The 27,634-nt window shown below is 48.7% G+C and overlaps 1 protein-coding gene across 1 annotated transcript in view; it reads right to left on the reverse strand.

The window, feature by feature from the left end:
* The window catches only part of LOC115140102 (ras-like protein family member 10B), a 32,334-nt gene extending 9,230 nt beyond the window's left edge, over positions 1 to 23,104 (reverse strand). Inside the window, exons 1-2 of the mRNA XM_029678201.2 lie at positions 22,081 to 23,104; positions 13,110 to 13,234 (exon numbers count right to left, since the gene is read on the reverse strand). Coding sequence (XP_029534061.1) covers positions 13,110 to 13,234; positions 22,081 to 22,296 — 341 coding nt within the window. The 5' untranslated portion in view covers positions 22,297 to 23,104. The remainder of the gene's footprint in view (positions 1 to 13,109; positions 13,235 to 22,080) is intronic.
* Between the last annotated feature and the right edge of the window lie 4,530 nt (positions 23,105 to 27,634).

The following is a 27,634-nucleotide window of genomic DNA, read 5'->3' on the forward strand; positions in this document are numbered from 1 at the left end:
AGGACAGCCTGGCAGGTCATCCAGTCAGCCAGACAGACAGTCAGACAGCTTGCTAGCCAGTCAGACTATCCAGGACAGATCAGGACAGCCTGGCAGGTCATCCAGTCAGCCAGACAGACAGTCAGACAGCTTGCTAGCCAGTCAGACTATCCAGGACAGATCAGGACAGCCTGGCAGGTCATCCAGTCAGCCAGACAGACAGTCAGACAGACAGTCAGACAGCTTGCTAGCCAGTCAGACTATCCAGGACAGATCAGGACAGCCTGGCAGGTCATCCAGTCAGCCAGCCAGACAGTCAGACAGACAGTCAGACAGCTTGCTAGCCAGTCAGACTATCCAGGACAGATCAGGACAGCCTGGCAGGTCATCCAGTCAGCCAGAAAGACAGTCAGACAGCTTGCTAGCCAGTCAGACTATCCAGGACAGATCAGGACAGCCTGGCAGGTCATCCAGTCAGCCAGAAAGACAGTCAGACAGCTTGCTAGCCAGTCAGACTATCCAGGACAGATCAGGACAGCCTGGCAGGTCATCCAGTCAGCCAGACAGACAGCTTGCTAGCCAGTCAGACTATCCAGGACAGATCAGGACAGCCTGGCAGGTCATCCAGTCAGCCAGACAGACAATCACACAGCTTGCTAGCCAGTCAGACTATCCAGGACATATCAGGACAGCCTGGCAGGTCATCCAGTCAGCCAGACAGACAGTCAGACAGACAGACAGACAGACAGCTTGCTAGCCAGTCAGACTATCCAGGACAGATCAGGACAGCCTGGCAGGTCATCCAGTCAGCCAGACAGACAGTCAGACAGCTTGCTAGCCAGTCAGACTATCCAGGACAGATCAGGACAGCCTGGCAGGTCATCCAGTCAGCCAGAAAGACAGTCAGACAGCTTGCTAGCCAGTCAGACTATCCAGGACAGATCAGGACAGCCTGGCAGGTCATCCAGTCAGCCAGACAGACAGCTTGCTAGCCAGTCAGACTATCCAGGACAGATCAGGACAGCCTGGCAGGTCATCCAGTCAGCCAGACAGACAATCACACAGCTTGCTAGCCAGTCAGACTATCCAGGACATATCAGGACAGCCTGGCAGGTCATCCAGTCAGCCAGACAGACAGTCAGACAGACAGACAGACAGACAGCTTGCTAGCCAGTCAGACTATCCAGGACAGATCAGGACAGCCTGGCAGGTCATCCAGTCAGCCAGACAGACAGTCAGACAGCTTGCTAGCCAGTCAGACTATCCAGGACAGATCAGGACAGCCTGGCAGGTCATCCAGTCAGCCAGACAGACAGTCAGACAGCTTGCTAGCCAGTCAGACTATCCAGGACAGATCAGGACAGCCTGCCAGGTCATCCAGTCAGCCAGACAGACAGTCAGACAGCTTGCTAGCCAGTCAGACTATCCAGGACAGATCAGGACAGCCTGGCAGGTCATCCAGTAAGCCAGAAAGACAGTCAGACAGCTTGCTAGCCAGTCAGACTATCCAGGACAGATCAGGACAGCCTGGCAGGTCATCCAGTCAGCCAGACAGACAGCTTGCTAGCCAGTCAGACTATCCAGGACAGATCAGAACAGCCTGGCAGGTCATCCATTCAGCCAGACAGACAGTCACACAGCTTGCTAGCCAGTCAGACTATCCAGGACATATCAGGACAGCCTGGCAGGTCATCCAGTCAGCCAGACAGACAGTCAGACAGACAGACAGACAGACAGCTTGCTAGCCAGTCAGACTATCCAGGACACATCAGGACAGCCTGGCAGGTCATCCAGTCAGCCAGACAGACAGTCAGACAGCTTGCTAGCCAGTCAGACTATCCAGGACAGATCAGGACAGCCTGGCAGGTCATCCAGTCAGCCAGACAGACAGTCAGACAGCTTGCTAGCCAGTCAGACTATCCAGGATAGATCAGGACAGCCTGGCAGGTCATCCAGTCAGCCAGACAGACAGTCAGACAGCTTGCTAGCCAGTCAGACTATCCAGGACAGATCAGGACAGCCTGGCAGGTCATCCAGTCAGCCAGACAGACAGTCAGACAGCTTGCTAGCCAGTCAGACTATCCAGGACAGATCAGGACAGCCTGGCAGGTCATCCAGTCAGCCAGACAGACAGTCAGACAGCTTGCTAGCCAGTCAGACTATCCAGGACAGATCAGGACAGCCTGGCAGGTCATCCAGTCAGCCAGACAGACAGTCAGACAGACAGTCAAACAGCTTGCTAGCCAGTCAGACTATCCAGGACAGATCAGGACAGCCTGGCAGGTCATCCAGTCAGCCAGCCAGACAGTCAGACAGACAGTCAGACTGCTTGCTAGCCAGTCAGACTATCCAGGACAGATCAGGACAGCCTGGCAGGTCATCCAGTCAGCCAGAAAGACAGTCAGACAGCTTGCTAGCCAGTCAGACTATCCAGGACAGATCAGGACAGCCTGGCAGGTCATCCAGTCAGCCAGAAAGACAGTCAGACAGCTTGCTAGCCAGTCAGACTATCCAGGACATATCAGGACAGCCTGGCAGGTCATCCAGTCAGCCAGACAGACAGTCAGACAGACAGACAGACAGACAGACAGCTTGCTAGCCAGTCAGACTATCCAGGACACATCAGGACAGCCTGGCAGGTCATCCAGTCAGCCAGACAGACAGCTTGCTAGCCAGTCAGACTATCCAGGACAGATCAGAACAGCCTGGCAGGTCATCCATTCAGCCAGACAGACAGTCACACAGCTTGCTAGCCAGTCAGACTATCCAGGACATATCAGGACAGCCTGGCAGGTCATCCAGTCAGCCAGACAGACAGTCAGACAGACAGACAGACAGACAGACAGCTTGCTAGCCAGTCAGACTATCCAGGACACATCAGGACAGCCTGGCAGGTCATCCAGTCAGCCAGACAGATAGTCAGACAGCTTGCTAGCCAGTCAGACTATCCAGGACAGATCAGGACAGCCTGGCAGGTCATCCAGTCAGCCAGACAGACAGTCAGACAGCTTGCTAGCCAGTCAGACTATCCAGGATAGATCAGGACAGCCTGGCAGGTCATCCAGTCAGCCAGACAGACAGTCAGACAGCTTGCTAGCCAGTCAGACTATCCAGGACAGATCAGGACAGCCTGGCAGGTCATCCAGTCAGCCAGCCAGACAGTCAGACAGACAGTCAGACAGCTTGCTAGCCAGTCAGACTATCCAGGACAGATCAGGACAGCCTGGCAGGTCATCCAGTCAGCCAGACAGACAGTCAGACAGCTTGCTAGCCAGTCAGACTATCCAGGACAGATCAGGACAGCCTGGCAGGTCATCCAGTCAGCCAGAAAGACAGTCAGACAGCTTGCTAGCCAGTCAGACTATCCAGGACAGATCAGGACAGCCTGGCAGGTCATCCAGTCAGCCAGACAGACAGCTTGCTAGCCAGTCAGACTATCCAGGACAGATCAGAACAGCCTGGCAGGTCATCCATTCAGCCAGACAGACAGTCACACAGCTTGCTAGCCAGTCAGACTATCCAGGACATATCAGGACAGCCTGGCAGGTCATCCAGTCAGCCAGACAGACAGTCAGACAGACAGACAGACAGACAGACAGCTTGCTAGCCAGTCAGACTATCCAGGACACATCAGGACAGCCTGGCAGGTCATCCAGTCAGCCAGACAGACAGTCAGACAGCTTGCTAGCCAGTCAGACTATCCAGGACAGATCAGGACAGCCTGGCAGGTCATCCAGTCAGCCAGACAGACAGTCAGACAGCTTGCTAGCCAGTCAGACTATCCAGGATAGATCAGGACAGCCTGGCAGGTCATCCAGTCAGCCAGACAGACAGTCAGACAGCTTGCTAGCCAGTCAGACTATCCAGGACAGATCAGGACAGCCTGGCAGGTCATCCAGTCAGCCAGACAGACAGTCAGACAGCTTGCAGCCAGTCAGACTATCCAGGACAGATCAGGACAGCCTGGCAGGTCATCCAGTCAGCCAGACAGACAGTCAGACAGCTTGCTAGCCAGTCAGACTATCCAGGACAGATCAGGACAGCCTGGCAGGTCATCCAGTCAGCCAGACACAGACAGTCAGACAGACAGTCAGACAGCTTGCTAGCCAGTCAGACTATCCAGGACAGATCAGGACAGCCTGGCAGGTCATCCAGTCAGCCAGCCAGACAGTCAGACAGACAGTCAGACAGCTTGCTAGCCAGTCAGACTATCCAGGACAGATCAGGACAGCCTGGCAGGTCATCCAGTCAGCCAGAAAGACAGTCAGACAGCTTGCTAGCCAGTCAGACTATCCAGGACAGATCAGGACAGCCTGGCAGGTCATCCAGTCAGCCAGAAAGACAGTCAGACAGCTTGCTAGCCAGTCAGACTATCCAGGACAGATCAGGACAGCCTGGCAGGTCATCCAGTCAGCCAGACAGACAGCTTGCTAGCCAGTCAGACTATCCAGGACAGATCAGGACAGCCTGGCAGGTCATCCAGTCAGCCAGACAGACAATCACACAGCTTGCTAGCCAGTCAGACTATCCAGGACATATCAGGACAGCCTGGCAGGTCATCCAGTCAGCCAGACAGACAGTCAGTCAGACAGACAGACAGACAGACAGCTTGCTAGCCAGTCAGACTATCCAGGACAGATCAGGACAGCCTGGCAGGTCATCCAGTCAGCCAGACAGACAGTCAGACAGCTTGCTAGCCAGTCAGACTATCCAGGACAGATCAGGACAGCCTGGCAGGTCATCCAGTCAGCCAGAAAGACAGTCAGACAGCTTGCTAGCCAGTCAGACTATCCAGGACAGATCAGGACAGCCTGGCAGGTCATCCAGTCAGCCAGACAGACAGCTTGCCAGCCAGTCAGACTATCCAGGACAGATCAGGACAGCCTGGCAGGTCATCCAGTCAGCCAGACAGACAATCACACAGCTTGCTAGCCAGTCAGACTATCCAGGACATATCAGGACAGCCTGGCAGGTCATCCAGTCAGCCAGACAGACAGTCAGACAGACAGACAGACAGACAGCTTGCTAGCCAGTCAGACTATCCAGGACAGATCAGGACAGCCTGGCAGGTCATCCAGTCAGCCAGACAGACAGTCAGACAGCTTGCTAGCCAGTCAGACTATCCAGGACAGATCAGGACAGCCTGGCAGGTCATCCAGTCAGCCAGACAGACAGTCAGACAGCTTGCTAGCCAGTCAGACTATCCAGGACAGATCAGGACAGCCTGGCAGGTCATCCAGTCAGCCAGACAGACAGTCAGACAGCTTGCTAGCCAGTCAGACTATCCAGGACAGATCAGGACAGCCTGGCAGGTCATCCAGTCAGCCAGAAAGACAGTCAGACAGCTTGCTAGCCAGTCAGACTATCCAGGACAGATCAGGACAGCCTGGCAGGTCATCCAGTCAGCCAGACAGACAGCTTGCAGTAGCCAGTCAGACTATCCAGGACAGATCAGAACAGCCTGGCAGGTCATCCATTCAGCCAGACAGACAGTCACACAGCTTGCTAGCCAGTCAGACTATCCAGGACATATCAGGACAGCCTGGCAGGTCATCCAGTCAGCCAGACAGACAGTCAGACAGACAGACAGACAGACAGCTTGCTAGCCAGTCAGACTATCCAGGACACATCAGGACAGCCTGGCAGGTCATCCAGTCAGCCAGACAGACAGTCAGACAGCTTGCTAGCCAGTCAGACTATCCAGGACAGATCAGGACAGCCTGGCAGGTCATCCAGTCAGCCAGACAGACAGTCAGACAGCTTGCTAGCCAGTCAGACTATCCAGGACAGATCAGGACAGCCTGGCAGGTCATCCAGTCAGCCAGACAGACAGTCAGACAGCTTGCTAGCCAGTCAGACTATCCAGGACAGATCAGGACAGCCTGGCAGGTCATCCAGTCAGCCAGACAGACAGTCAGACAGCTTGCTAGCCAGTCAGACTATCCAGGACAGATCAGGACAGCCTGGCAGGTCATCCAGTCAGCCAGACAGACAGTCAGACAGCTTGCTAGCCAGTCAGACTATCCAGGACAGATCAGGACAGCCTGGCAGGTCATCCAGTCAGCCAGACAGACAGTCAAGACAGACAGTCAGACAGCTTGCAGCCAGTCAGACTATCCAGGACAGATCAGGACAGCCTGGCAGGTCATCCAGTCAGCCAGCCAGACAGTCAGACAGACAGTCAGACTCAGACAGCTTGCTAGCCAGTCAGACTATCCAGGACAGATCAGGACAGCCTGGCAGGTCATCCAGTCAGCCAGAAAGACAGTCAGACAGCTTGCTAGCCAGTCAGACTATCCAGGACAGATCAGGACAGCCTGGCAGGTCATCCAGTCAGCCAGAAAGACAGTCAGACAGCTTGCTAGCCAGTCAGACTATCCAGGACATATCAGGACAGCCTGGCAGGTCATCCAGTCAGCCAGACAGACAGTCAGACAGACAGACAGACAGACAGACAGCTTGCTCAGCCAGTCAGACTATCCAGGACACATCAGGACAGCCTGGCAGGTCATCCAGTCAGCCAGACAGACAGCTTGCTAGCCAGTCAGACTATCCAGGACAGATCAGAACAGCCTGGCAGGTCATCCATTCAGCCAGACAGACAGTCACACAGCTTGCTAGCCAGTCAGACTATCCAGGACATATCAGGACAGCCTGGCAGGTCATCCAGTCAGCCAGACAGACAGTCAGACAGACAGACAGACAGACAGACAGCTTGCTAGCCAGTCAGACTATCCAGGACACATCAGGACAGCCTGGCAGGTCATCCAGTCAGCCAGACAGACAGTCAGACAGCTTGCTAGCCAGTCAGACTATCCAGGACAGATCAGGACAGCCTGGCAGGTCATCCAGTCAGCCAGACAGACAGTCAGACAGCTTGCTAGCCAGTCAGACTATCCAGGACAGATCAGGACAGCCTGGCAGGTCATCCAGTCAGCCAGACAGACAGTCAGACAGCTTGCTAGCCAGTCAGACTATCCAGGACAGATCAGGACAGCCTGGCAGGTCATCCAGTCAGCCAGCCAGACAGTCAGACAGACAGTCAGACAGCTTGCTAGCCAGTCAGACTATCCAGGACAGATCAGGACAGCCTGGCAGGTCATCCAGTCAGCCAGAAAGACAGTCAGACAGACAGTCAGACAGCTTGCTAGCCAGTCAGACTATCCAGGACAGATCAGGACAGCCTGGCAGGTCATCCAGTCAGCCAGAAAGACAGTCAGACAGCTTGCTAGCCAGTCAGACTATCCAGGACAGATCAGGACAGCCTGGCAGGTCATCCAGTCAGCCAGACAGACAGCTTGCTAGCCAGTCAGACTATCCAGGACAGATCAGGACAGCCTGGCAGGTCATCCAGTCAGCCAGACAGACAATCACACAGCTTGCTAGCCAGTCAGACTATCCAGGACATATCAGGACAGCCTGGCAGGTCATCCAGTCAGCCAGACAGACAGTCAGACAGACAGACAGACAGCTTGCTAGCCAGTCAGACTATCCAGGACAGATCAGGACAGCCTGGCAGGTCATCCAGTCAGCCAGACAGACAGTCAGACAGCTTGCTAGCCAGTCAGACTATCCAGGACAGATCAGGACAGCCTGGCAGGTCATCCAGTCAGCCAGACAGACAGTCAGACAGACAGTCAGACAGCTTGCTAGCCAGTCAGACTATCCAGGACAGATCAGGACAGCCTGGCAGGTCATCCAGTCAGCCAGCCAGACAGTCAGACAGACAGTCAGACAGCTTGCTAGCCAGTCAGACTATCCAGGACAGATCAGGACAGCCTGGCAGGTCATCCAGTCAGCCAGAAAGACAGTCAGACAGCTTGCTAGCCAGTCAGACTATCCAGGACAGATCAGGACAGCCTGGCAGGCCATCCAGTCAGACAGAAAGACAGTCAGACAGCTTGCTAGCCAGTCAGACTATCCAGGACAGATCAGGACAGCCTGGCAGGTCATCCAGTCAGCCAGACAGACAGCTTGCTAGCCAGTCAGACTATCCAGGACAGATCAGGACAGCCTGGCAGGTCATCCAGTCAGCCAGACAGACAATCACACAGCTTGCTAGCCAGTCAGACTATCCAGGACATATCAGGACAGCCTGGCAGGTCATCCAGTCAGCCAGACAGACAGTCAGACAGACAGACAGACAGACAGCTTGCTAGCCAGTCAGACTATCCAGGACAGATCAGGACAGCCTGGCAGGTCATCCAGTCAGCCAGACAGACAGTCAGACAGCTTGCTAGCCAGTCAGACTATCCAGGACAGATCAGGACAGCCTGCCAGGTCATCCAGTCAGCCAGACAGACAGTCAGACAGACAGTCAGACAGCTTGCTAGCCAGTCAGACTATCCAGGACAGATCAGGACAGCCTGGCAGGTCATCCAGTCAGCCAGACAGACAGTCAGACAGCTTGCTAGCCAGTCAGACTATCCAGGACAGATCAGGACAGCCTGGCAGGTCATCCAGTCAGCCAGACAGACAGCTTGCTAGCCAGTCAGACTATCCAGGACAGATCAGAACAGCCTGGCAGGTCATCCATTCAGCCAGACAGACAGTCACACAGCTTGCTAGCCAGTCAGACTATCCAGGACAGATCAGGACAGCCTGGCAGGTCATCCAGTCAGCCAGACAGACAGCTTGCTAGCCAGTCAGACTATCCAGGACAGATCAGGACAGCCTGGCAGGTCATCCAGTCAGCCAGACAGACAGCTTGCTAGCCAGTCAGACTATCCAGGACAGATCAGAACAGCCTGGCAGGTCATCCAGTCAGCCAGACAGACAGCTTGCTAGCCAGTCAGACTATCCAGGACAGATCAGGACAGCCTGGCAGGTCATCCAGTCAGCCAGACAGACAATCACACAGCTTGCTAGCCAGTCAGACTATCCAGGACATATCAGGACAGCCTGGCAGGTCATCCAGTCAGCCAGACAGACAGTCAGACAGACAGACAGACAGACAGCTTGCTAGCCAGTCAGACTATCCAGGACAGATCAGGACAGCCTGGCAGGTCATCCAGTCAGCCAGACAGACAGTCAGACAGCTTGCTAGCCAGTCAGACTATCCAGGACAGATCAGGACAGCCTGGCAGGTCATCCAGTCAGCCAGACAGACAGTCAGACAGACAGTCAGACAGCTTGCTAGCCAGTCAGACTATCCAGGACAGATCAGGACAGCCTGGCAGGTCATCCAGTCAGCCAGCCAGACAGTCAGACAGACAGTCAGACAGCTTGCTAGCCAGTCAGACTATCCAGGACAGATCAGGACAGCCTGGCAGGTCATCCAGTCAGCCAGAAAGACAGTCAGACAGACTTGACAGCCAGTCAGACTATCCAGGACAGATCAGGACAGCCTGGCAGGTCATCCAGTCAGCCAGAAAGACAGTCAGACAGCTTGCTAGCCAGTCAGACTATCCAGGACAGATCAGGACAGCCTGGCAGGTCATCCAGTCAGCCAGACAGACAGCTTGCTAGCCAGTCAGACTATCCAGGACAGATCAGGACAGCCTGGCAGGTCATCCAGTCAGCCAGACAGACAATCACACAGCTTGCTAGCCAGTCAGACTATCCAGGACATATCAGGACAGCCTGGCAGGTCATCCAGTCAGCCAGACAGACAGTCAGACAGACAGACAGACAGACAGCTTGCTAGCCAGTCAGACTATCCAGGACAGATCAGGACAGCCTGGCAGGTCATCCAGTCAGCCAGACAGACAGTCAGACAGCTTGCTAGCCAGTCAGACTATCCAGGACAGATCAGGACAGCCTGGCAGGTCATCCAGTCAGCCAGACAGACAGTCAGACAGACAGTCAGACAGCTTGCTAGCCAGTCAGACTATCCAGGACAGATCAGGACAGCCTGGCAGGTCATCCAGTCAGCCAGACAGACAGTCAGACAGCTTGCTAGCCAGTCAGACTATCCAGGACAGATCAGGACAGCCTGGCAGGTCATCCAGTCAGCCAGACAGTCAGACAGCTTGCTAGCCAGTCAGACTATCCAGGACAGATCAGGACAGCCTGGCAGGTCATCCAGTCAGCCAGACAGACAGTCAGACAGCTTGCTAGCCAGTCAGACTATCCAGGACATATCAGGACAGCCTGGCAGGTCATCCAGTCAGCCAGACAGACAGTCAGACAGACAGACAGACAGACAGACAGCTTGCTAGCCAGTCAGACTATCCAGGACACATCAGGACAGCCTGGCAGGTCATCCAGTCAGCCAGACAGACAGTCAGACAGCTTGCTAGCCAGTCAGACTATCCAGGACAGATCAGGACAGCCTGGCAGGTCATCCAGTCAGCCAGAAAGACAGTCAGACAGCTTGCTAGCCAGTCAGACTATCCAGGACAGATCAGGACAGCCTGGCAGGGTCATCCAGTCAGCCAGACAGACAGCTTGCTAGCCAGTCAGACTATCCAGGACAGATCAGAACAGCCTGGCAGGTCATCCAGTCAGCCAGACAGACAGTCACACAGCTTGCTAGCCAGTCAGACTATCCAGGACATATCAGGACAGCCTGGCAGGTCATCCAGTCAGCCAGACAGACAGTCAGACAGACAGACAGACAGACAGCTTGCTAGCCAGTCAGACTATCCAGGACACATCAGGACAGCCTGGCAGGTCATCCAGTCAGCCAGACAGACAGTCAGACAGCTTGCTAGCCAGTCAGACTATCCAGGACAGATCAGGACAGCCTGGCAGGTCATCCAGTCAGCCAGACAGACAGTCAGACAGCTTGCTAGCCAGTCAGACTATCCAGGACAGATCAGGACAGCCTGGCAGGTCATCCAGTCAGCCAGACAGACAGTCAGACAGCTTGCTAGCCAGTCAGACTATCCAGGACAGATCAGGACAGCCTGGCAGGTCATCCAGTCAGCCAGACAGACAGTCAGACAGCTTGCTAGCCAGTCAGACTATCCAGGACAGATCAGGACAGCCTGGCAGGTCATCCAGTCAGCCAGACAGACAGTCAGACAGCTTGCTAGCCAGTCAGACTATCCAGGACAGATCAGGACAGCCTGGCAGGTCATCCAGTCAGCCAGACAGACAGTCAGACAGACAGTCAGACAGCTTGCTAGCCAGTCAGACTATCCAGGACAGATCAGGACAGCCTGGCAGGTCATCCAGTCAGCCAGCCAGACAGTCAGACAGACAGTCAGACAGCTTGCTAGCCAGTCAGACTATCCAGGACAGATCAGGACAGCCTGGCAGGTCATCCAGTCAGCCAGAAAGACAGTCAGACAGCTTGCTAGCCAGTCAGACTATCCAGGACAGATCAGGACAGCCTGGCAGGTCATCCAGTCAGCCAGAAAGACAGTCAGACAGCTTGCTAGCCAGTCAGACTATCCAGGACAGATCAGGACAGCCTGGCAGGTCATCCAGTCAGCCAGACAGACAGCTTGCTAGCCAGTCAGACTATCCAGGACAGATCAGGACAGCCTGGCAGGTCATCCAGTCAGCCAGACAGACAATCACACAGCTTGCTAGCCAGTCAGACTATCCAGGACATATCAGGACAGCCTGGCAGGTCATCCAGTCAGCCAGACAGACAGTCAGACAGACAGACAGACAGACAGCTTGCTAGCCAGTCAGACTATCCAGGACAGATCAGGACAGCCTGGCAGGTCATCCAGTCAGCCAGACAGACAGTCAGACAGCTTGCTAGCCAGTCAGACTATCCAGGACAGATCAGGACAGCCTGGCAGGTCATCCAGTCAGCCAGACAGACAGTCAGACAGCTTGCTAGCCAGTCAGACTATCCAGGACAGATCAGGACAGCCTGGCAGGTCATCCAGTCAGCCAGACAGACAGTCAGACAGCTTGCTAGCCAGTCAGACTATCCAGGACAGATCAGGACAGCCTGGCAGGTCATCCAGTCAGCCAGACAGACAGTCAGACAGACTTGCTAGCCAGTCAGACTATCCAGGACAGATCAGGACAGCCTGGCAGGTCATCCAGTCAGCAGACAGTCAGACAGACAGTCAGACAGCTTGCTAGCCAGTCAGACTATCCAGGACAGATCAGGACAGCCTGGCAGGTCATCCAGTCAGCCAGACAGACAGTCAGACAGCTTGCTAGCCAGTCAGACTATCCAGGACAGATCAGGACAGCCTGGCAGGTCATCCAGTCAGCCAGACAGACAGCTTGCTAGCCAGTCAGACTATCCAGGACAGATCAGGACAGCCTGGCAGGTCATCCAGTCAGCCAGACAGACAGCTTGCTAGCCAGTCAGACTATCCAGGACAGATCAGGACAGCCTGGCAGGTCATCCAGTCAGCCAGACAGACAGTCAGACAGCTTGCTAGCCAGTCAGACTATCCAGGACAGATCAGGACAGCCTGGCAGGTCATCCAGTCAGCCAGACAGACAGTCAGACAGCTTGCTAGCCAGTCAGACTATCCAGGACAGATCAGGACAGCCTGGCAGGTCATCCAGTCAGCCAGACAGACAGTCAGACAGCTTGCTAGCCAGTCAGACTATCCAGGACAGATCAGGACAGCCTGGCAGGTCATCCAGTCAGCCAGACAGACAAGCCAGAATCCAGGACAGTCAGGACAGCCTGCCAGGTCATCCAGTAAGCCAGAAAGACAGTCAGACAGCTTGCTAGCCAGTCAGACTATCCAGGACAGATCAGGACAGCCTGGCAGGTCATCCAGTCAGCCAGACAGACAGCTTGCTAGCCAGTCAGACTATCCAGGACAGATCAGGACAGCCTGGCAGGTCATCCAGTCAGCCAGACAGACAGTCACACAGCTTGCTAGCCAGTCAGACTATCCAGGACAGATCAGGACAGCCTGGCAGGTCATCTAGCTTTTCACACCTGCAGCTCAGGAGGGGAAAGACTAGTACATGTGAAAGGGATGGTGCACTGTAGTTTAAAGGCAGGTCACGTCACAGAAGCTGCAAAGATGTGAACCTCTTTAGAGCTCAACAAATGAGGGCCATTCATTCCCCTATCAATATGCAAATGAATGCAGGTGCAGAGACCTGCAGTCGGAATGACAGATGTCTTTTGTCCTTTTTCTCTTTTACATACAGTACATGACTGCTGGTCTTCTGTGGCCATTTATGGGTCTCTCCACAGGTGTTTTACCTAATTGGCCCATATTTGTCACTGTGTTGTGGTTTTCCCTTACCTGTGCTCCATGATCTGCTGGCGGATCATCTTGACGTACTCAAAGCTCTCCACACAGCAGATGTCATAGACCAGGATGTACGCGTTGGCATTACGCACCCCTCTGCAGCGTAGGTCCAGCCACTCCTGACAGAGAGAGAGAGAGAGACAGACATCACTCACCCACTACAGACGCACAAAGATCCAAAAATAGGGAGGATATCGAAGACATATTGTTTCACTTGTTACTGACTTGACAAGTGAAACAGAATTTTAAATGATTTATATTTCAAGACCCAATATAACATTTTCAAATGGCATGTATTCTGCTCCTATATCTCCCATAAAACAGTGAGGCTTGTGAGGACAGGAGTTATTTTAGCAGGTTTCTGAAACAGAGGTAGCCACAGATCACATCCAATTATTCAAAAGCTGTCAGGAAGTTTTGTCCTCTTCATTTCGGTTGAAATTGAAATAGCGTAGAGTCAAATAGATTTTTAAGACAACTTTGAGTCAGTCAGATTGATAGCCCAGGTGTAATTTGAATTTGAATTGAACCTTTATTTAACTAAGAAAGTCAGTTAAGAAGGAATTCGTTGTCTGACTCTACCTGACGTGTGCATAATGCAGGTCCAGTACAGTTCTCTGGGCTACACATGGCTGAGGTCAGAAACAGAGAAACAGAGCACTGGCAGAGGGCCAGTCTCCTGTCAAGCGTAACACTTGGAACACATCAGTCCCACAGCGCTACACTGTTCAGCCCTGCTGTATGCAATGATGGGAGGGCAAACAGCTGACAGATGAATGGTAATGATTTGCTAACAATAATTAAAACACACAGCACAATGGGAGTGATTTGCTACAGCCATTAGGGTAATTGCTTCAGCCATGACACAGTGACCCAATCTCCTCCCTCCTGCACTCTGATTTTCTCTCACACACACTTTCCCTCGCTCACTCTCTCTCACTCTCACTCTCTATGTCGTCAGCTCTACCTACGTGAGCTGAATCTATAAGGAGTTCTGTTAGCTGGGGGAGGGAGAGAAAAAGAGAAGAGGGTTATTGGGGAGGGAGGGAGGGAGGGAGGGAGGGAGGGAGGGAGAAAACCGAGATAGAGAAGCGGAGAGATTAAAGAGCAGCAGGTGGATGGACAGGAAGGAAGTGGGAGGGAAGGGTAGAGCGATGGAAGGACCAACAGGGTGTGAACATAAGCCCTGGCCTGAGCCCCACCAGGCTGACAGGCAGTGGGTGGAGGAGTGGGCGAGGTGGCAGAGGGCACAAGCATTCTCCTTCACTCACCTCCAACACCAGCATTCTGAACAGAGTGAGAAATCAATATGGCAAGAAGAGCTGAATGTCATTGCAGTAATGAGAATCAACAGGACAATACTGGAGGAGTAATCTAAATGTATTTATTCTGTAGATAAGTCTAAACAGGGAGCTTGTCAATAAGTCATTTTGGTGGGGAATCAGATGTAAACTGAAGAGACGAGAGCGAGAGAGTGTGTGTGTGTGTGTTTTAATTATTGTTAGCAAATCATTACCATTCATCTGTCAGCTGTTTGCCCTCCCATCATTGCGTACAGCAGGGCTGAACAGTGTAGCGCTGTGGGACTGATGTGTTCCAAGTGTTACGCTTGACAGGAGACTGGCCCTCTGCCAGTGCTCTGTTTCTGACCTCAGCCATGTGTAGCCCAGAGAACTGTACTGGACCTGCATTATGCACTAAACGCGAGTCAGACAACATGTTTTATGGCTTCAGTCTGGTTTACCGTAGGCTATCTGACTAACTCAAAGTTGTCTTAAAGGCCAACACTACAGTTCAAAAGTTTGGGATCACTTAGAAATGTCCTTGTTTTCCATGAAAACATACATGAAATGAGTTGCAAAATGAATAGGAAATATAGTTAAGACGTTGAAAAGGTTGTAAATAATGATGTTTGATTCAAAGAATAATTGTGTCCTTCAAACTTTGCTTTCTTCAAAGAATCCTCCATTTATAGCAATTACAGCCTTGCAGACCTTTGGCATTCTAGTTGTCAATTTGTTGAGATAATCTGAAGAGATTTCACCCCATGCTTCCTGAAGCACCTCCCACAAGTTGGATTGGCTTGATGGGCACTTCTTACATACCATACGGTCAAGCTGCTCCCACAACAGCTCAATAAGGTTGAGATCCATTGAGAGTGCTGGCCACTCCTCTGTCCAGTGTCTGTGTTCTTTTGCCCATCTTAATATTTTCTTTTTATTGGCCAGTCTGAGATATGGCTTTTTCTTTGCAACTCTGCCTAGAAGGCCAGCATCCCGGAGTTGCCTCTTCACTGTTGACGTTGAGACTGATGTTTTGTGAATACTATTTAATGAAGCTGCCATTTGAGGACATGTGAGGCGTCTGTTTCTCAAACTAGATACTCTAATGTACTTGTCCTCTTGCTCAGTTGTGCACCGGGGCCTCCCACTCCTCTTCTATTCTGGTTAGAGCCAGTTTGCTCTGTTCTGTAAAGGAAGTTGTACACAGTGTTGTATGAGATCTTCAGTTTCTTGGCCATTTCTCGCATGGAATAGCCTTGATTTGTCAGAACAAGAATAGACTGATGAGTGTCAGAAGAAAGTTCTTTGTTTCTGGCCATTTTGAGTCTGTAATCGAACCCACAAATGCTGATGCCCCAGATACTCAACCAGTCTAAAGGACCGTTTTATTGCTTCTTTAACCTAATTGTAAAAGGGTTTTCTAATGATCAATTCGCCTTTTAAAATTATAAACTTGGATTAGCTAACACAACGTGCCATTGGAACACAGGAGTTATGGTTGCTGATAATGGGCCTCTGTACGCCTATGTAGATATTCCATAAAAATCATCTGTTTCCAGCAACAAAAGTAATTTACAACATTAACAATGTCTACATTATATTTCTGATCAATTTGATGTTATTTTAATGGACAAAAAATTTGCTTTTCTTTCAAAAACGAGGACATTACGAAGTGACCCCAAACTTTTGAACGGTAGTGTATTTCACTCTCTCTCTCGATGTCACCAGCTCTACCTGCTTGAGTTTAATCTAAAAGTGGTTCTGTTAGCTGGGGGGGGGGAGAAGGAGAGATGGAGAAAGAGGGGGAGAGAGAGAGAAAGTCAAGAGAGTGATTGGGGAGGGATGGATGGATGGAAGGAGAAAACCGAGATAGAGAAGCAGAGAGATTAAAGAGCAGCAGGTGGATGAACAGGAAGGAAGTGGGAGGGAAGGGTAGAGCGATGGAAGGACCAACAGGGTGTGAACATAAGCCCTGGCCTGAGCCCCACCAGGCTGACAGGCAGTGGGTGGAGGAGTGGGCGAGATGGCAGAGGGCACAAGCATTCTCCTTCACTCACCTCCAACACCAGCATTCTGAACAGAGTGAGAAATCAATATGGCAAGAAGACCTGAATGTCATTGCAGTAATGAGAATCAACAGGACAACACTGGAGGAGTAATCTAAATGTATTTATTCTGTAGATAAGTCTAAACAGGGAGTTTGTTAATAAGTCATTTTGGTGGGGAATCGGATGCTGTAATGGGGCAGAATCTGAGAGCAGATAGGGATCAATGTGAGCTGTAATGATGACAATGGTAACATACCCATGTCGACAAGGAATAATAGCCTTTATTTAATTTGGAGGGATTTTCGGCATCACTGCGTTTGTGTGTGTGAGAGAGAGAGAGGGAGGGAGAGTCTCACACATACAGTAGGTCTGAAACATAATGAGGGCGATCAGCCATGGAGGCAAGCAATGTGGCACCGAGATCATTACACACAAAGGTGGGAGAGAGTGAGAGAATGAGAAGGGAGGACAACAAAATACATAATGGTTGACAGTGAAAAGAATGTACGTAGGGAGATTCAGTTCTATACATTTGTGCTGTTATTGCCTTTTCTCCCTGTGGGTTTATTCAAAAGTTTTCCAGGGGAAATTAGGGGGTAGTGACCATTGAAGACAGATCATCAGCATTCCTCTCCCATCTCTCCTCTTTCTGCCTCAGTTTTTTCTGCCCCCCCTCCCCCATTTTCTATCCATCAATTCCTATTTCCAGATTATTAACTCTCTTTACTGCTTAAGCAGTACACATGATCACATCCCTCACTATCTACAGTAGGTGTGTTAAATGCACCCCCATCTCTCTGTGGGCTAAAAATAGAGGTTGCATCCTCGGCTCATATCTCTTTGTCATCCAAGTACTATTTTTTATGTGGAGGTGGAGCTCTGTACACAGAAACGATGGCAACACTGCGGCTTGTAAACTCACTATTCCACATTCTCACACCTGTAGGACAGAGAAGAGAACAACAGAGAAAGAGCGAAACGAGGACGTGGAAAGGAGCTATATAAAGTAACCACACATGGAAATTGTGCGTGCGAGTGTGCGTGTATGTGTGTGTGTGCACAGGTGTGTGTGTTTATGTTCTCCAGTTGGCTCTTTGAAAACTATTAAAACTCGCAGCTTAGCCTGCTCCCTTCAAGTACCAAACAGAGCAGGTTTCCCTGACAACCCAGGTCCTTGGTCACTTTTGTACCCGGATGTGAGGGAGCTGGCATCCCATTGCTCCCAAAGACAGTAATGGTGTCCAATCACAGCTCATACAGAGAGAAGAGAGCATGGTCATGAAGGGTTATACCTGAAGACATACCTCAGACACTATTCTGTCCCTTTGGGATTGAGCTTCTCAGGACTCATTGAGGTACTGTTCACAAGGGAGACAGACCCACATTACATCTGTGAGTGTTTGCGGGGTTTATTAGGGTTTAAGATGGCATTGATCTGTTGTCTCCTCCAGCTGCCGTACTCTGATGATAGCGCCGGCCTTTTAATACACACACATCACCTGCTCTGCTAGTCTGTGTGACAGAGCCTATCTGCAGAGGCTGACAAAGGGCCAAGAGAGCGTATCCAGAAGAAAGACAACATTTCTGATTCATCTGATGTAATGAACAGTAAAATATATACATTGTACTCTATATACACTCAGTTGCCAGTTTATTAGGTACACGCATCTAGTACCGGGTCGGATAAGGCAATGTATTTACACTCCTCAATTTGTCCAGTATTGGTGATCGACTTCCCACTGGAGCCGCTTCTTCTTGTTTTTAGCTGATAGGAGTTGAACCCGGGGGGTCATCTGCTGCAATAGCCCATCCGTGACCAGGATGGGTTGTGCATTTTGTAGAGGCCGTTCTGCACACCAGTTGTGCTCTGCTGTTATTTGCCATTCCGGGTTGCCATTTGATTAGCTGTTCAGGAGTCTTATGGCTTGGAGGTAGAAGCTGTTAAGATGCCTTTTGGACCTAGACTTGGTGCTCCGATTGCCGCTTGCCGCGCAGTAGCAGAGAGAACAGTCCATGGCTAGGGTGGCTGGAGTTTTTTGTTTGTCACACCATTCTCTGTAAACCCTAGACACTGTCGTGCGTGAAAATCCCAGGAGGCTGGACGTTTCTGAGATACTGGAACCGACGCGCCTAGCAAAGATCATACCACACTCAAAGTTGCAAACAGTAATTTAATGCCTCGATGCCTGTCTGCCTGCTTTATATAGCAAACTCACTGTCTGTAGGAGCGAACGGGATGGTGTATCTAATAAAATGAGTATACATTATCATAGTAAGAGAGAGAGAAGCAAATAGAAACAGAGAGAGAGAGAGGCACGAGAGCGAGACGAGAGCGAGACGAGAGCGAGAGAGAGAGACGAGAGAGAGACGAGAGAGAGACGAGAGAGACACGAGAGAGAGACGAGAGAGTGAGAGAGTGAGAGAGCTTTATGTGTGGAAGTCATGGTGATATGATACAATATCAGAAGATGAATAAATCTGAATGGGATCCATTGTAAGGCTTAAGTCCATCTGTCATCACATCCTATCGATAAACTGTGACAGATGCTCTGGGAATGCAAACAGCAACAAATTAAAACAGACAGCAGCCCCGCCAGAACATCAATGATTGTTACCATCCCCAAAATTGAAATAATGAAGTGTCGTCTGCCCTGTCTGCCTAAAGAGACCTAAACAAGTAAACATCCTGAGTCTAAATGATGGACCAGAGCCAAAGTACAAGTACTACGTCCTTTATTGCATGCACTTACCTAACAGAAACCTGGGCCCCTTCCATAAACATGGAGACATACTGACGCACATCACTTTATTCACCATCTTCCTCCACAGGTACCATGTGGGGGAAGAGGAACCGCATTTAGTGAATCTGGATTTCTATGGTGGCCATTAGACTCTTTCTAACCTATCTAATAGGCTGCAGCAGCTCCACTCTCATCTCTATTAGTATCTCTATTAGTATCTCTATTCCCTCAAGGCCTTCAGCAGGGTACTGTGCTTTAATCCAATCAACTCCAAATAAAATGAGAGTAAATCTCAATCGGGTCCCTGGGTCTGTTCTTGTTCCAGAGCGCTCTGTCCTGTGATGTTGGTCCAGACAGCCTCCCCTCTGCAGACCACCATGGGCCTCCTGGCTCATTAAATATGGAAGTAAAAGAGGAGAGCGCTCGCTCGGAGTGGAGAGCGGGAATGCCTCACCACCCCTGTCACAGCCAGTAAAGGAAGACCAGATAGCGTGGTTCAGAGGCTGGGCTACAGAACAGATCACAGAGGACAAGAATAAAATATACTAAGGCTTCTGCTCTCAGAGCCATTCCTGAGGAAATGAACCATGACAAATCTGCCTGATAGCAGTGCTCTTGTTGCACTCAACTAATGATTCCCTGGTCCTGTTTGGCTCAGTGGTAGAGCATGATGCTTGCAACGCAAGGGTTGTGGGTTCGATTCCCACGGGTGGACCAGTATGAAAATGTATGCACTCACTACTGTAAGTTGCTCTGGAACAGAGCATCTGCTAAATTACATAAATGTACCTAAGTAGAGGTGTTGGTTAGATACTGTATGCTGATATCTTAAACTGCTGTCTGAAGAGGTTGAGGCTGTTATGTACATATTCAACCAAGGCCAGAAATTCTCCATTTAAGTATTAAACTGTTGAAAGATAACTAATCTATATGCAGACATAATGAATCATGGTGCTGTAACGTGTGAAAGGAAAGCACAATGCTCATGCAGCATTATATATGTAGGAATCAGAGAACAGATGTGCAATTTACACTTTATGTGACGAGGCGTCTGGGGATGTACTGTACACAGACACACCTTGCAGACTCTATAATGTGATCCATCCTGTCTTCTTCCTGCTGTTTGCACTTGCCAGACTGCTCTAATGATGGCTAAGAGGCATTTAGCTGAAGAAAAAGCAAAGACAATCAGATTGATTGTGTTGAGGTGCTCCACTCCACAGAGTGGAGACAATGAAACACACTGCAGACCTTTTAACACATACTAAGAGACAGTTGTCATATTCTCCTCTTTCTCTCTCCTGTAAATGGCTAGAATCCTGAATTGCTGGGTTGAGGCTGTCTACTCTTCAGTGTGTTGGATCTTCTGTTTACAGGAAGCACAGTGCATGCCCACTTTGAATTCAGAGGGCTTTCTGTTTGGCTGCATGGCCTGATCTCTCCTCCATGGCCTGATCTCTCCTCCATGGCCTGATCTCAATTTCTCAGTGGCACCACACCTGTCCAAAAAATACAGTTGTTGCAATGGAGCCGAAAGTCCGCAACGCGTTCCCTCGGCCAATGACAAAAGCCTGGCAACTATCAGTAATATCTGTGTTTCACGCCAGTCCCAGCCAGCTCTCCCAGCCAGCTCCATAGTAACCTTGGAGAATCCCATCTGGAGCCCCAGCAGCCAGGTCCAGGGAGGGAACAGACATGCTTCCTGTGGACCGGTGAGGAGGTCAAGATTGGTGTGTGGGGGTGTCATTGGACATTCAGAAACACCCTTAAGCATGAATACAAGCATGTATGCACACACACACTAAAATATGCATGTGTGTCTGTCACTCACTAAAGGTGAGGACAAGGAGATACAGAGAGAGCAGGAGACTGGTGCAAGTGCTGTCTGAAAGTAGAACAGCTTTGAGAAAATAGATTGAATTGATCAAACCACTGGCTGTCAGTGGAAAAAGATGCAACTACTGGATGGTGTTTCATCTGACATTAGCTGCTCTTGCCAGGGCATATCTATGGAGATACAGCTTACTGTAGGTCACTAAGAGAATCTCCATTTTGGTTTTTACTCATTTAATGCATTGGTCATTATATTGGAGCCTGCTGTGTTTTTAGCAGCAGTAAGTTCAACCATCTGCCATCGATTCAGAGTTTATGATTCAATGTGGAATTGTAGCACTTACTGCCACTCCAAACACTAGAATGCTACTTGATGGGCTGTGAATCTGTGTGCCAGCTCTAACAAAGTCAAAGCACATGTGCTTCCAGTTCCCTCCTCTGATAAGAGCACACATCACTCCCCTCAGCCAGGTAGACAGTCTCCATCACCCCAGCCAGGTTCAGGTGCCCTGAGGCAGGGCAGCGGAGTGTCCTCTGGTAGTGGGTCTAGGAGCAAATAGCTAATAATGACTTACTTATGGAGTCAGAGGCAGAACATATGGATAAATTCAACATGACATAAACATCCCTCCTTTTGCCTGAGGGTGGCAATATAATGCAGTGAGGAGCCCAGAGAGAGAGAGAGAGAGTGTGTGTGTTTGCCTGCGTGTGTTTTAAAACACCAAATACATAAAGTAGCCTATAGCCTAGGCTTACCACTGAAGTAATACATCAGGTATCCATAGAAACTACTGCTCTAAGGGACATCTGATTAAGAAAAAAATGCAACGGATGTCTTTTGAAGAAGCGCGCGATGGTAATTTTCCAGGGCTCTAACTATTAGCGAGAGGCCAAATAGGTTCTGATAACCTAAAGGTAAGTGAAAGACAATGAGGCAAACACTTACCACATCTCGAAATTATACCATTAAAGCCTAGGATATATTTTGAGCCCAATAAGAGAATGCTAGTATCTTTCTTATAAGTGAAAAACCCAAATAGAAAGTCACTTTCTATCTTACCTGGCTCGAGCTTGAGGGGAATGACGAAATTGGCGGGACATCCAAAATCTTCAGGTCGTACATGTTACCGTTCAAAATGACAGAGGGTCTGTACACATACCTGGTTCGGGTTGGAGTGTAAACCTCTGAGAAGTCATTATAAATAAATTGACGGATTATGGAAGTTTTCCCGACTCCGGGAGCTCCGATAACAGCGATACTTAGCGTCTCCACCATTCCTGGAACATCAGCACCATGGACAGCGACCAAACCAATTTGCAACTCAACAAAGATTATCCTAGCAGCGGTCTTGTTTCCAGGAAATATTGCTGCTGCTGCTGTTCCGACACAGATCAAAGCCAACAGTTATTTTTACGTTGAACATTTTTTGCTTGCTGCGGCCCAAAAATGTAGATTTTGCTAAACCTTATAATTAGGTAAAGAAAGGTCGAAACAGTCATCTGTCGTCAATGTTTTTAAATTCATTGATGGTTATGTTTGCTGTTATCCAATCTCTCTCACATCGAAACACAAATAACGTCACTTGAGTTTATTTCGTTTAATAGTCCTAAGAAAAATCAATCACTCCAAGATTCAATACCGGGGAGGGGGTTTTCGCAACGTCTCCGCATTCCATAGGGAGAAACGTATGCTAATCTTCTGGGGAACAACCCCCCGCGCCCTCGTCCCCTAGGAGGGAGCGCAAAGTCCGTCCTCGGAATTTCCACAGGGACATAATCTCACTCACTGTTTGAATTATCTCAACATTAACGAGCCCATTATTGCTTTTCTTACGGATCTTAGGCTGTACAGTTATTCTATCCGCACCTCTTACTCGTCTCCAGCCGATGCACCAATACGACTGACTCCTTGCGCTCACCAAAGCCTTGGAGAGGCACGCTAACTCAGCAGCCCCGTATCTACAGATAGATTTCCACGTGCTCCAGAATGAGCATATTCTGCTCTTCACGACGTAAGAAGGCACAGCTGATAATTTAGATGAAACGATCCAAAAACAGAGACAAGCGACCAACTGCTGCATAGGCATCAAATGAATGTATCTCCCCTGTTCACTGGCGTGTCTGTCGGTATGGTGCGCGTTCCTTGTGTGTGTGTGTGCGTACGTGCGTGATTGGATGTGTATGCTTTTGTCATCTTTTATCGTTTATGTGCGTGTTAATCATGACAGTCGTGCCCAGGTTTTGTGTAATGAGCTACTATTTAGAGGTCAAATACCTGAAATGGAACCACGAATGATGTAACCTATCACACAAAATGCACATTGACGTGTCGACCAAATTAATATTTCAATTTTTCCTCCTGGACACAGAATCCTCAAAGGAGGCTCCCATGGAGACAGAATGCTGCATTTACACTTCCTTAAAGCGCAAGGCTGACGCACAACTGATTGTGTTCCTAAAGCCAAGGGATTGATGAAGGATGGCTCCCTATCAATAGCAATACCTTGAGTGGCAATTAAGGTTTCACATATGATTAATTATACTACACCATTAATATGATGCAAAGCCGGTGTACTTACTTGCTCCTAAAACAATGGTCATACAATGAATGCTTCTCTTGCCCTTTCATATTCAATTACGACATCTAGACTACCTGTCTCAAGAGCTCTGTGTGTACTCATTAGCTATAGTCAAGCAATAATGACATATTTAGCCTACATAAAACCCTGCGTCATCACCATTTGTTTGTCTGTATGATTTCATCAAAACGAGCGGGGAGAGTGACGACAACCTGCTGCCATTCCAGTGATGGACGCAGTCAGAGTGAGAGACTGACTAAATGGGTGATATGAGCGCAGTGTGCTCTTGTCGCATTGACCAATTTTAACTCACCCTCACCTCACTGTTATAAGCAAACCGTTTAAAAATACATTTTGAGAGGTCGGTTGCAATCCAAACAATATAGTGAGGTTAATGTAAAGCCCCAATTATGTCAAGGTCATGCATCAAATCAGTCAAGGTATGTCGATCAACCTACAGGGATTGGCATGCCAAAACAGTTCCTCACAATTACCACAAGACTATGAATGTGTCCAACAATCTGTGCAATCAATAGAAATTCATGCTGCCACACGTCTTTTAAAGTTCATGTGCATCAATGTTTTTATTATTCTGGAACTTTATGGGATTCGCAGAAGTCCTGCCTGGTGACAGGTGTAACAGAATATTAACTTTCCTCCTTATAAATAACGCAGTTCTCGATATGGTGAGTTGTTAGCACCCCCTGTTGGTTAAGGTTCATCCACCCTTCTGGCCATCAGTGTTCCTCAAGGGTGAGCTGGGCTTTCTTTTGGATCCTGAGCAGAAACAATGATATTTTCGGGGTCACAAGAACACCATCAAAGCATTAGTTACGTCAAAGTAAAAAAGAATAGGGACCACTGTTTCACATGTCCTCATTCATTGACACAGTGGTGTGTGGATGACAGTCAGAGAAGATTGCTTGTTACTGCCAAAATCATCTAGAGCCTCTATTCAATACTTTGAGCTAAAGCCCAATTGAAATGTATAGGCAATGTTCCTGCGTTAGAGGAGACTGCATTCACGTTAAACCCTGCATATGTCCGCTAGATCGCATAATACCTTTACATTTCTATTACGCAATCTGGAACACTTCAGCGATACAGACTGAATGGAGCCATAGGTCTGGCACCACTCCACTGAGGGCATACCTCATACTGATGACAAAATAACCATAATATTAGACAACCTGATAACATTGCAGTTTAGGAAACACACAAAGCAGCTATGATGTTAAGGGAGGTTTTATTGCATTATTTTTAAAAAGCATTGAGTGTTTTTTTTAGGCACTGAACTGCAACAATGTGTGTTTTATAAACCTTAAAACGCACACACCGTGAGGATGAAGTCATTATCAGTGATCTAGTCCTCAGTAAGCTACACACGGTGTGGAGAGATAATGAAACAGTGATCAGCGCTGACTCCAGATCAGCTCATAATTGCCACTCCAGCTGCGCTGCTCCGATAACCAGTGGTGTAGTGCTGTTTTTGTAGGTGAGGGAGCGCAATTTATTTTTAAATGAACATCCTCAATCAAAAAGTTGTACCAACAGATGTAGCCGATTATTGAATAGGCGGTCATTATAGAATATGCATAAAATGCATCCTCCAGTTGAATACCCTCAAACACCAAGCTAAGCATACCTAATTTCAAAATAGGCCATCATCACTGTCAATTGTGAATGAGGTAGTTTGGAATTCGGTAGTGAGTGTTGCAACCGAGGACAGATGATTTTTACGTGCTTCACACTTCGGCGCTTACGTTCTGTGAGCTTGTGTGGCCTACCACTTCGAGGCTGAGCCAACGTTGCTCCTAGACAAACTAACTTGTTGAAAAGGTGGCACCCTATGACTGTGCAACGTTGAAAGTCACTGAGCTCTTCAGTAAGGCCATTCTACTGCCAATGTTTGTCTATGGAGATTGCATGGCTGTGTGCTCGATTGTATACACCTGTTAGCAGTAGCGATTTTAGCATGTAAATCTCGGTGTGGCAAAATAAAATAAAAATGTAGATACATGCCAGCAAAGCCACTACACAACAACACAATAATTGGACTATAATGGTGACCAAACTGTTAGGGCCTACATAAAGCTGTCCCAACAGCAGAGTCCCAACACCTTACCACTGCTACACCTGGCTATCAACAGAGCCGTGTCTGGCAGCGAAACATTTAATTCAGCCTCATTTACTGCCTTTTAAACAAACATGGCTGACTTGCTTAAACAAATGTGACGATTGAGATGTACACACTATGGCATAAGGGGATGACGAGCAGATGAGGCAATCTGTAATTTCGTACTAGGCTGGACGTAGTCAATATAACTATTTGTTCAGCACTTTTGAAATGTACAGCGACAGACCTCAGAACATGGCAATTCTTACTGGATTCTCCCTGTACACCAAGTCAGAACTGTGAGAAATAAAGGGGGCATATAAAACAAACAATGAAAGCTCTTACAATACTCAATGATGACATTTCTCTAAATCAGGCTATAGGCTACAAGTGCACCACCAAGTCAGAACAGTTCACTAAATTATGAGGGGAAAAGGGACCAAATTATTAGGGTGAGACGTGGGCTAGTAACAGCTTAGTACACAACATACACTTAATATTACTTTCTTAGCTACAGTATACATATCTCCCTGGGATATTACATCATGTATGTAGCACAATACAATACATTTTTGGACACACCTTATGGATGGCCTCTTATCCGCTCGTCATCCCCTTATGCCAGAGTTTGTCAATTGTCAGTAGAAACCGCATTTGTTTAAGCAAAACAGCCATGTTTGTTTAAAAGGCAGTAAATGAGGCAGAATTAAATGTTTTGCTGCCAGACAAGGTTCTGCTAATAGTCAGGTGTAACAGTGGTAAGGTGTTGGGATAGCTTTATGTAGGCCCTAACAGTTTGTGGGCAATGTTATAGTCCAATTAATGTATGGCTTAGTGTTGTTTTGTGTAGTGGCTTTGCCGGCATGCATCTAAAAAAAAAAATGGGGGAGTTTGCCCCACCAAGATTTACATGCTCAAATCGCCACTGGAAAGGAGAACAGCACCCGGTTTGTTTGTGTAGCATCTGAATGCAAGAGCAAATTGTTTTTTTGCATCGTAGAGGACCGAAATTGTTTTAGGTTGTGGCACTCAAGTGAGTGTGACTCATTGCGGAAAAAAGGCACCAGGAAAGACACTTCGATGTCGCTCAGGTGTTCAATTTGACCTCTGTTGCATGTTTCCATTTCCTGCAGGTACCCATTCTCCTGCATGCCAGCCTCCCTTTATGTTTCATTCATGACTCGAATGGCCTTAGGGATGTAAAGGACTTGTTAAGGATTGTAAAATAATGTTGTACTTTTGGAATTGTTCCCATTCTGACTCTTTATGTTATAGACGATATGCTAGTTGAATGTAGAAATTGTAGTCGTAAAAGCTAATAATTGTAATATGCCTTACTTGTTTCACATTTTGTAATTCCAGTTGGATTTTGATGAAAGTAGCCTTGAAATGAATATTGTATAATGTTATGATAGAGATTTAAACGGGTCTTCATCTTCAGGTTTGAATGAGGAAATGTATTCCCCTATGATTATTCTTTCAATAAAGTTAGTTTTATTATTATATCACTTTTTTTTGTCTTTCCTTATATGTAATACTGAATGCTGTGTCATTTGTTTGGGTGCAGATGTGTGTGTGATCACCAAACATCCCATAGAATGAGAAAATTCCATCGGTCACTAAAAGCTCTAACCAATTCACAGTAAAAAGGTACTTATATTCTGAGTTTAGATGATCAATCCTTACAAAACAAGGAAGAGTCAATATCCTCCAAGCTTTTATCTATCATTCTTTAGAAAGTTTGGTTTGGGAGAAAAGCATTGATTTTCATACAAGACACATTTTCACATGTTTTTCTTGACCGATTACAATTTGATTGATGTGTTGCTATTGTACGTCATATCAATTGAAAGAGCTATTTTTCAGCTTTTAAAATATGTATCATGTTTTCATATAAGGTTTAACACCAGCAAATGATT

The sequence above is a fragment of the Oncorhynchus nerka genome, linkage group LG13, assembly GCF_034236695.1.
Source record: "Oncorhynchus nerka isolate Pitt River linkage group LG13, Oner_Uvic_2.0, whole genome shotgun sequence".
Taxonomy (NCBI): domain Eukaryota; kingdom Metazoa; phylum Chordata; class Actinopteri; order Salmoniformes; family Salmonidae; genus Oncorhynchus; species Oncorhynchus nerka.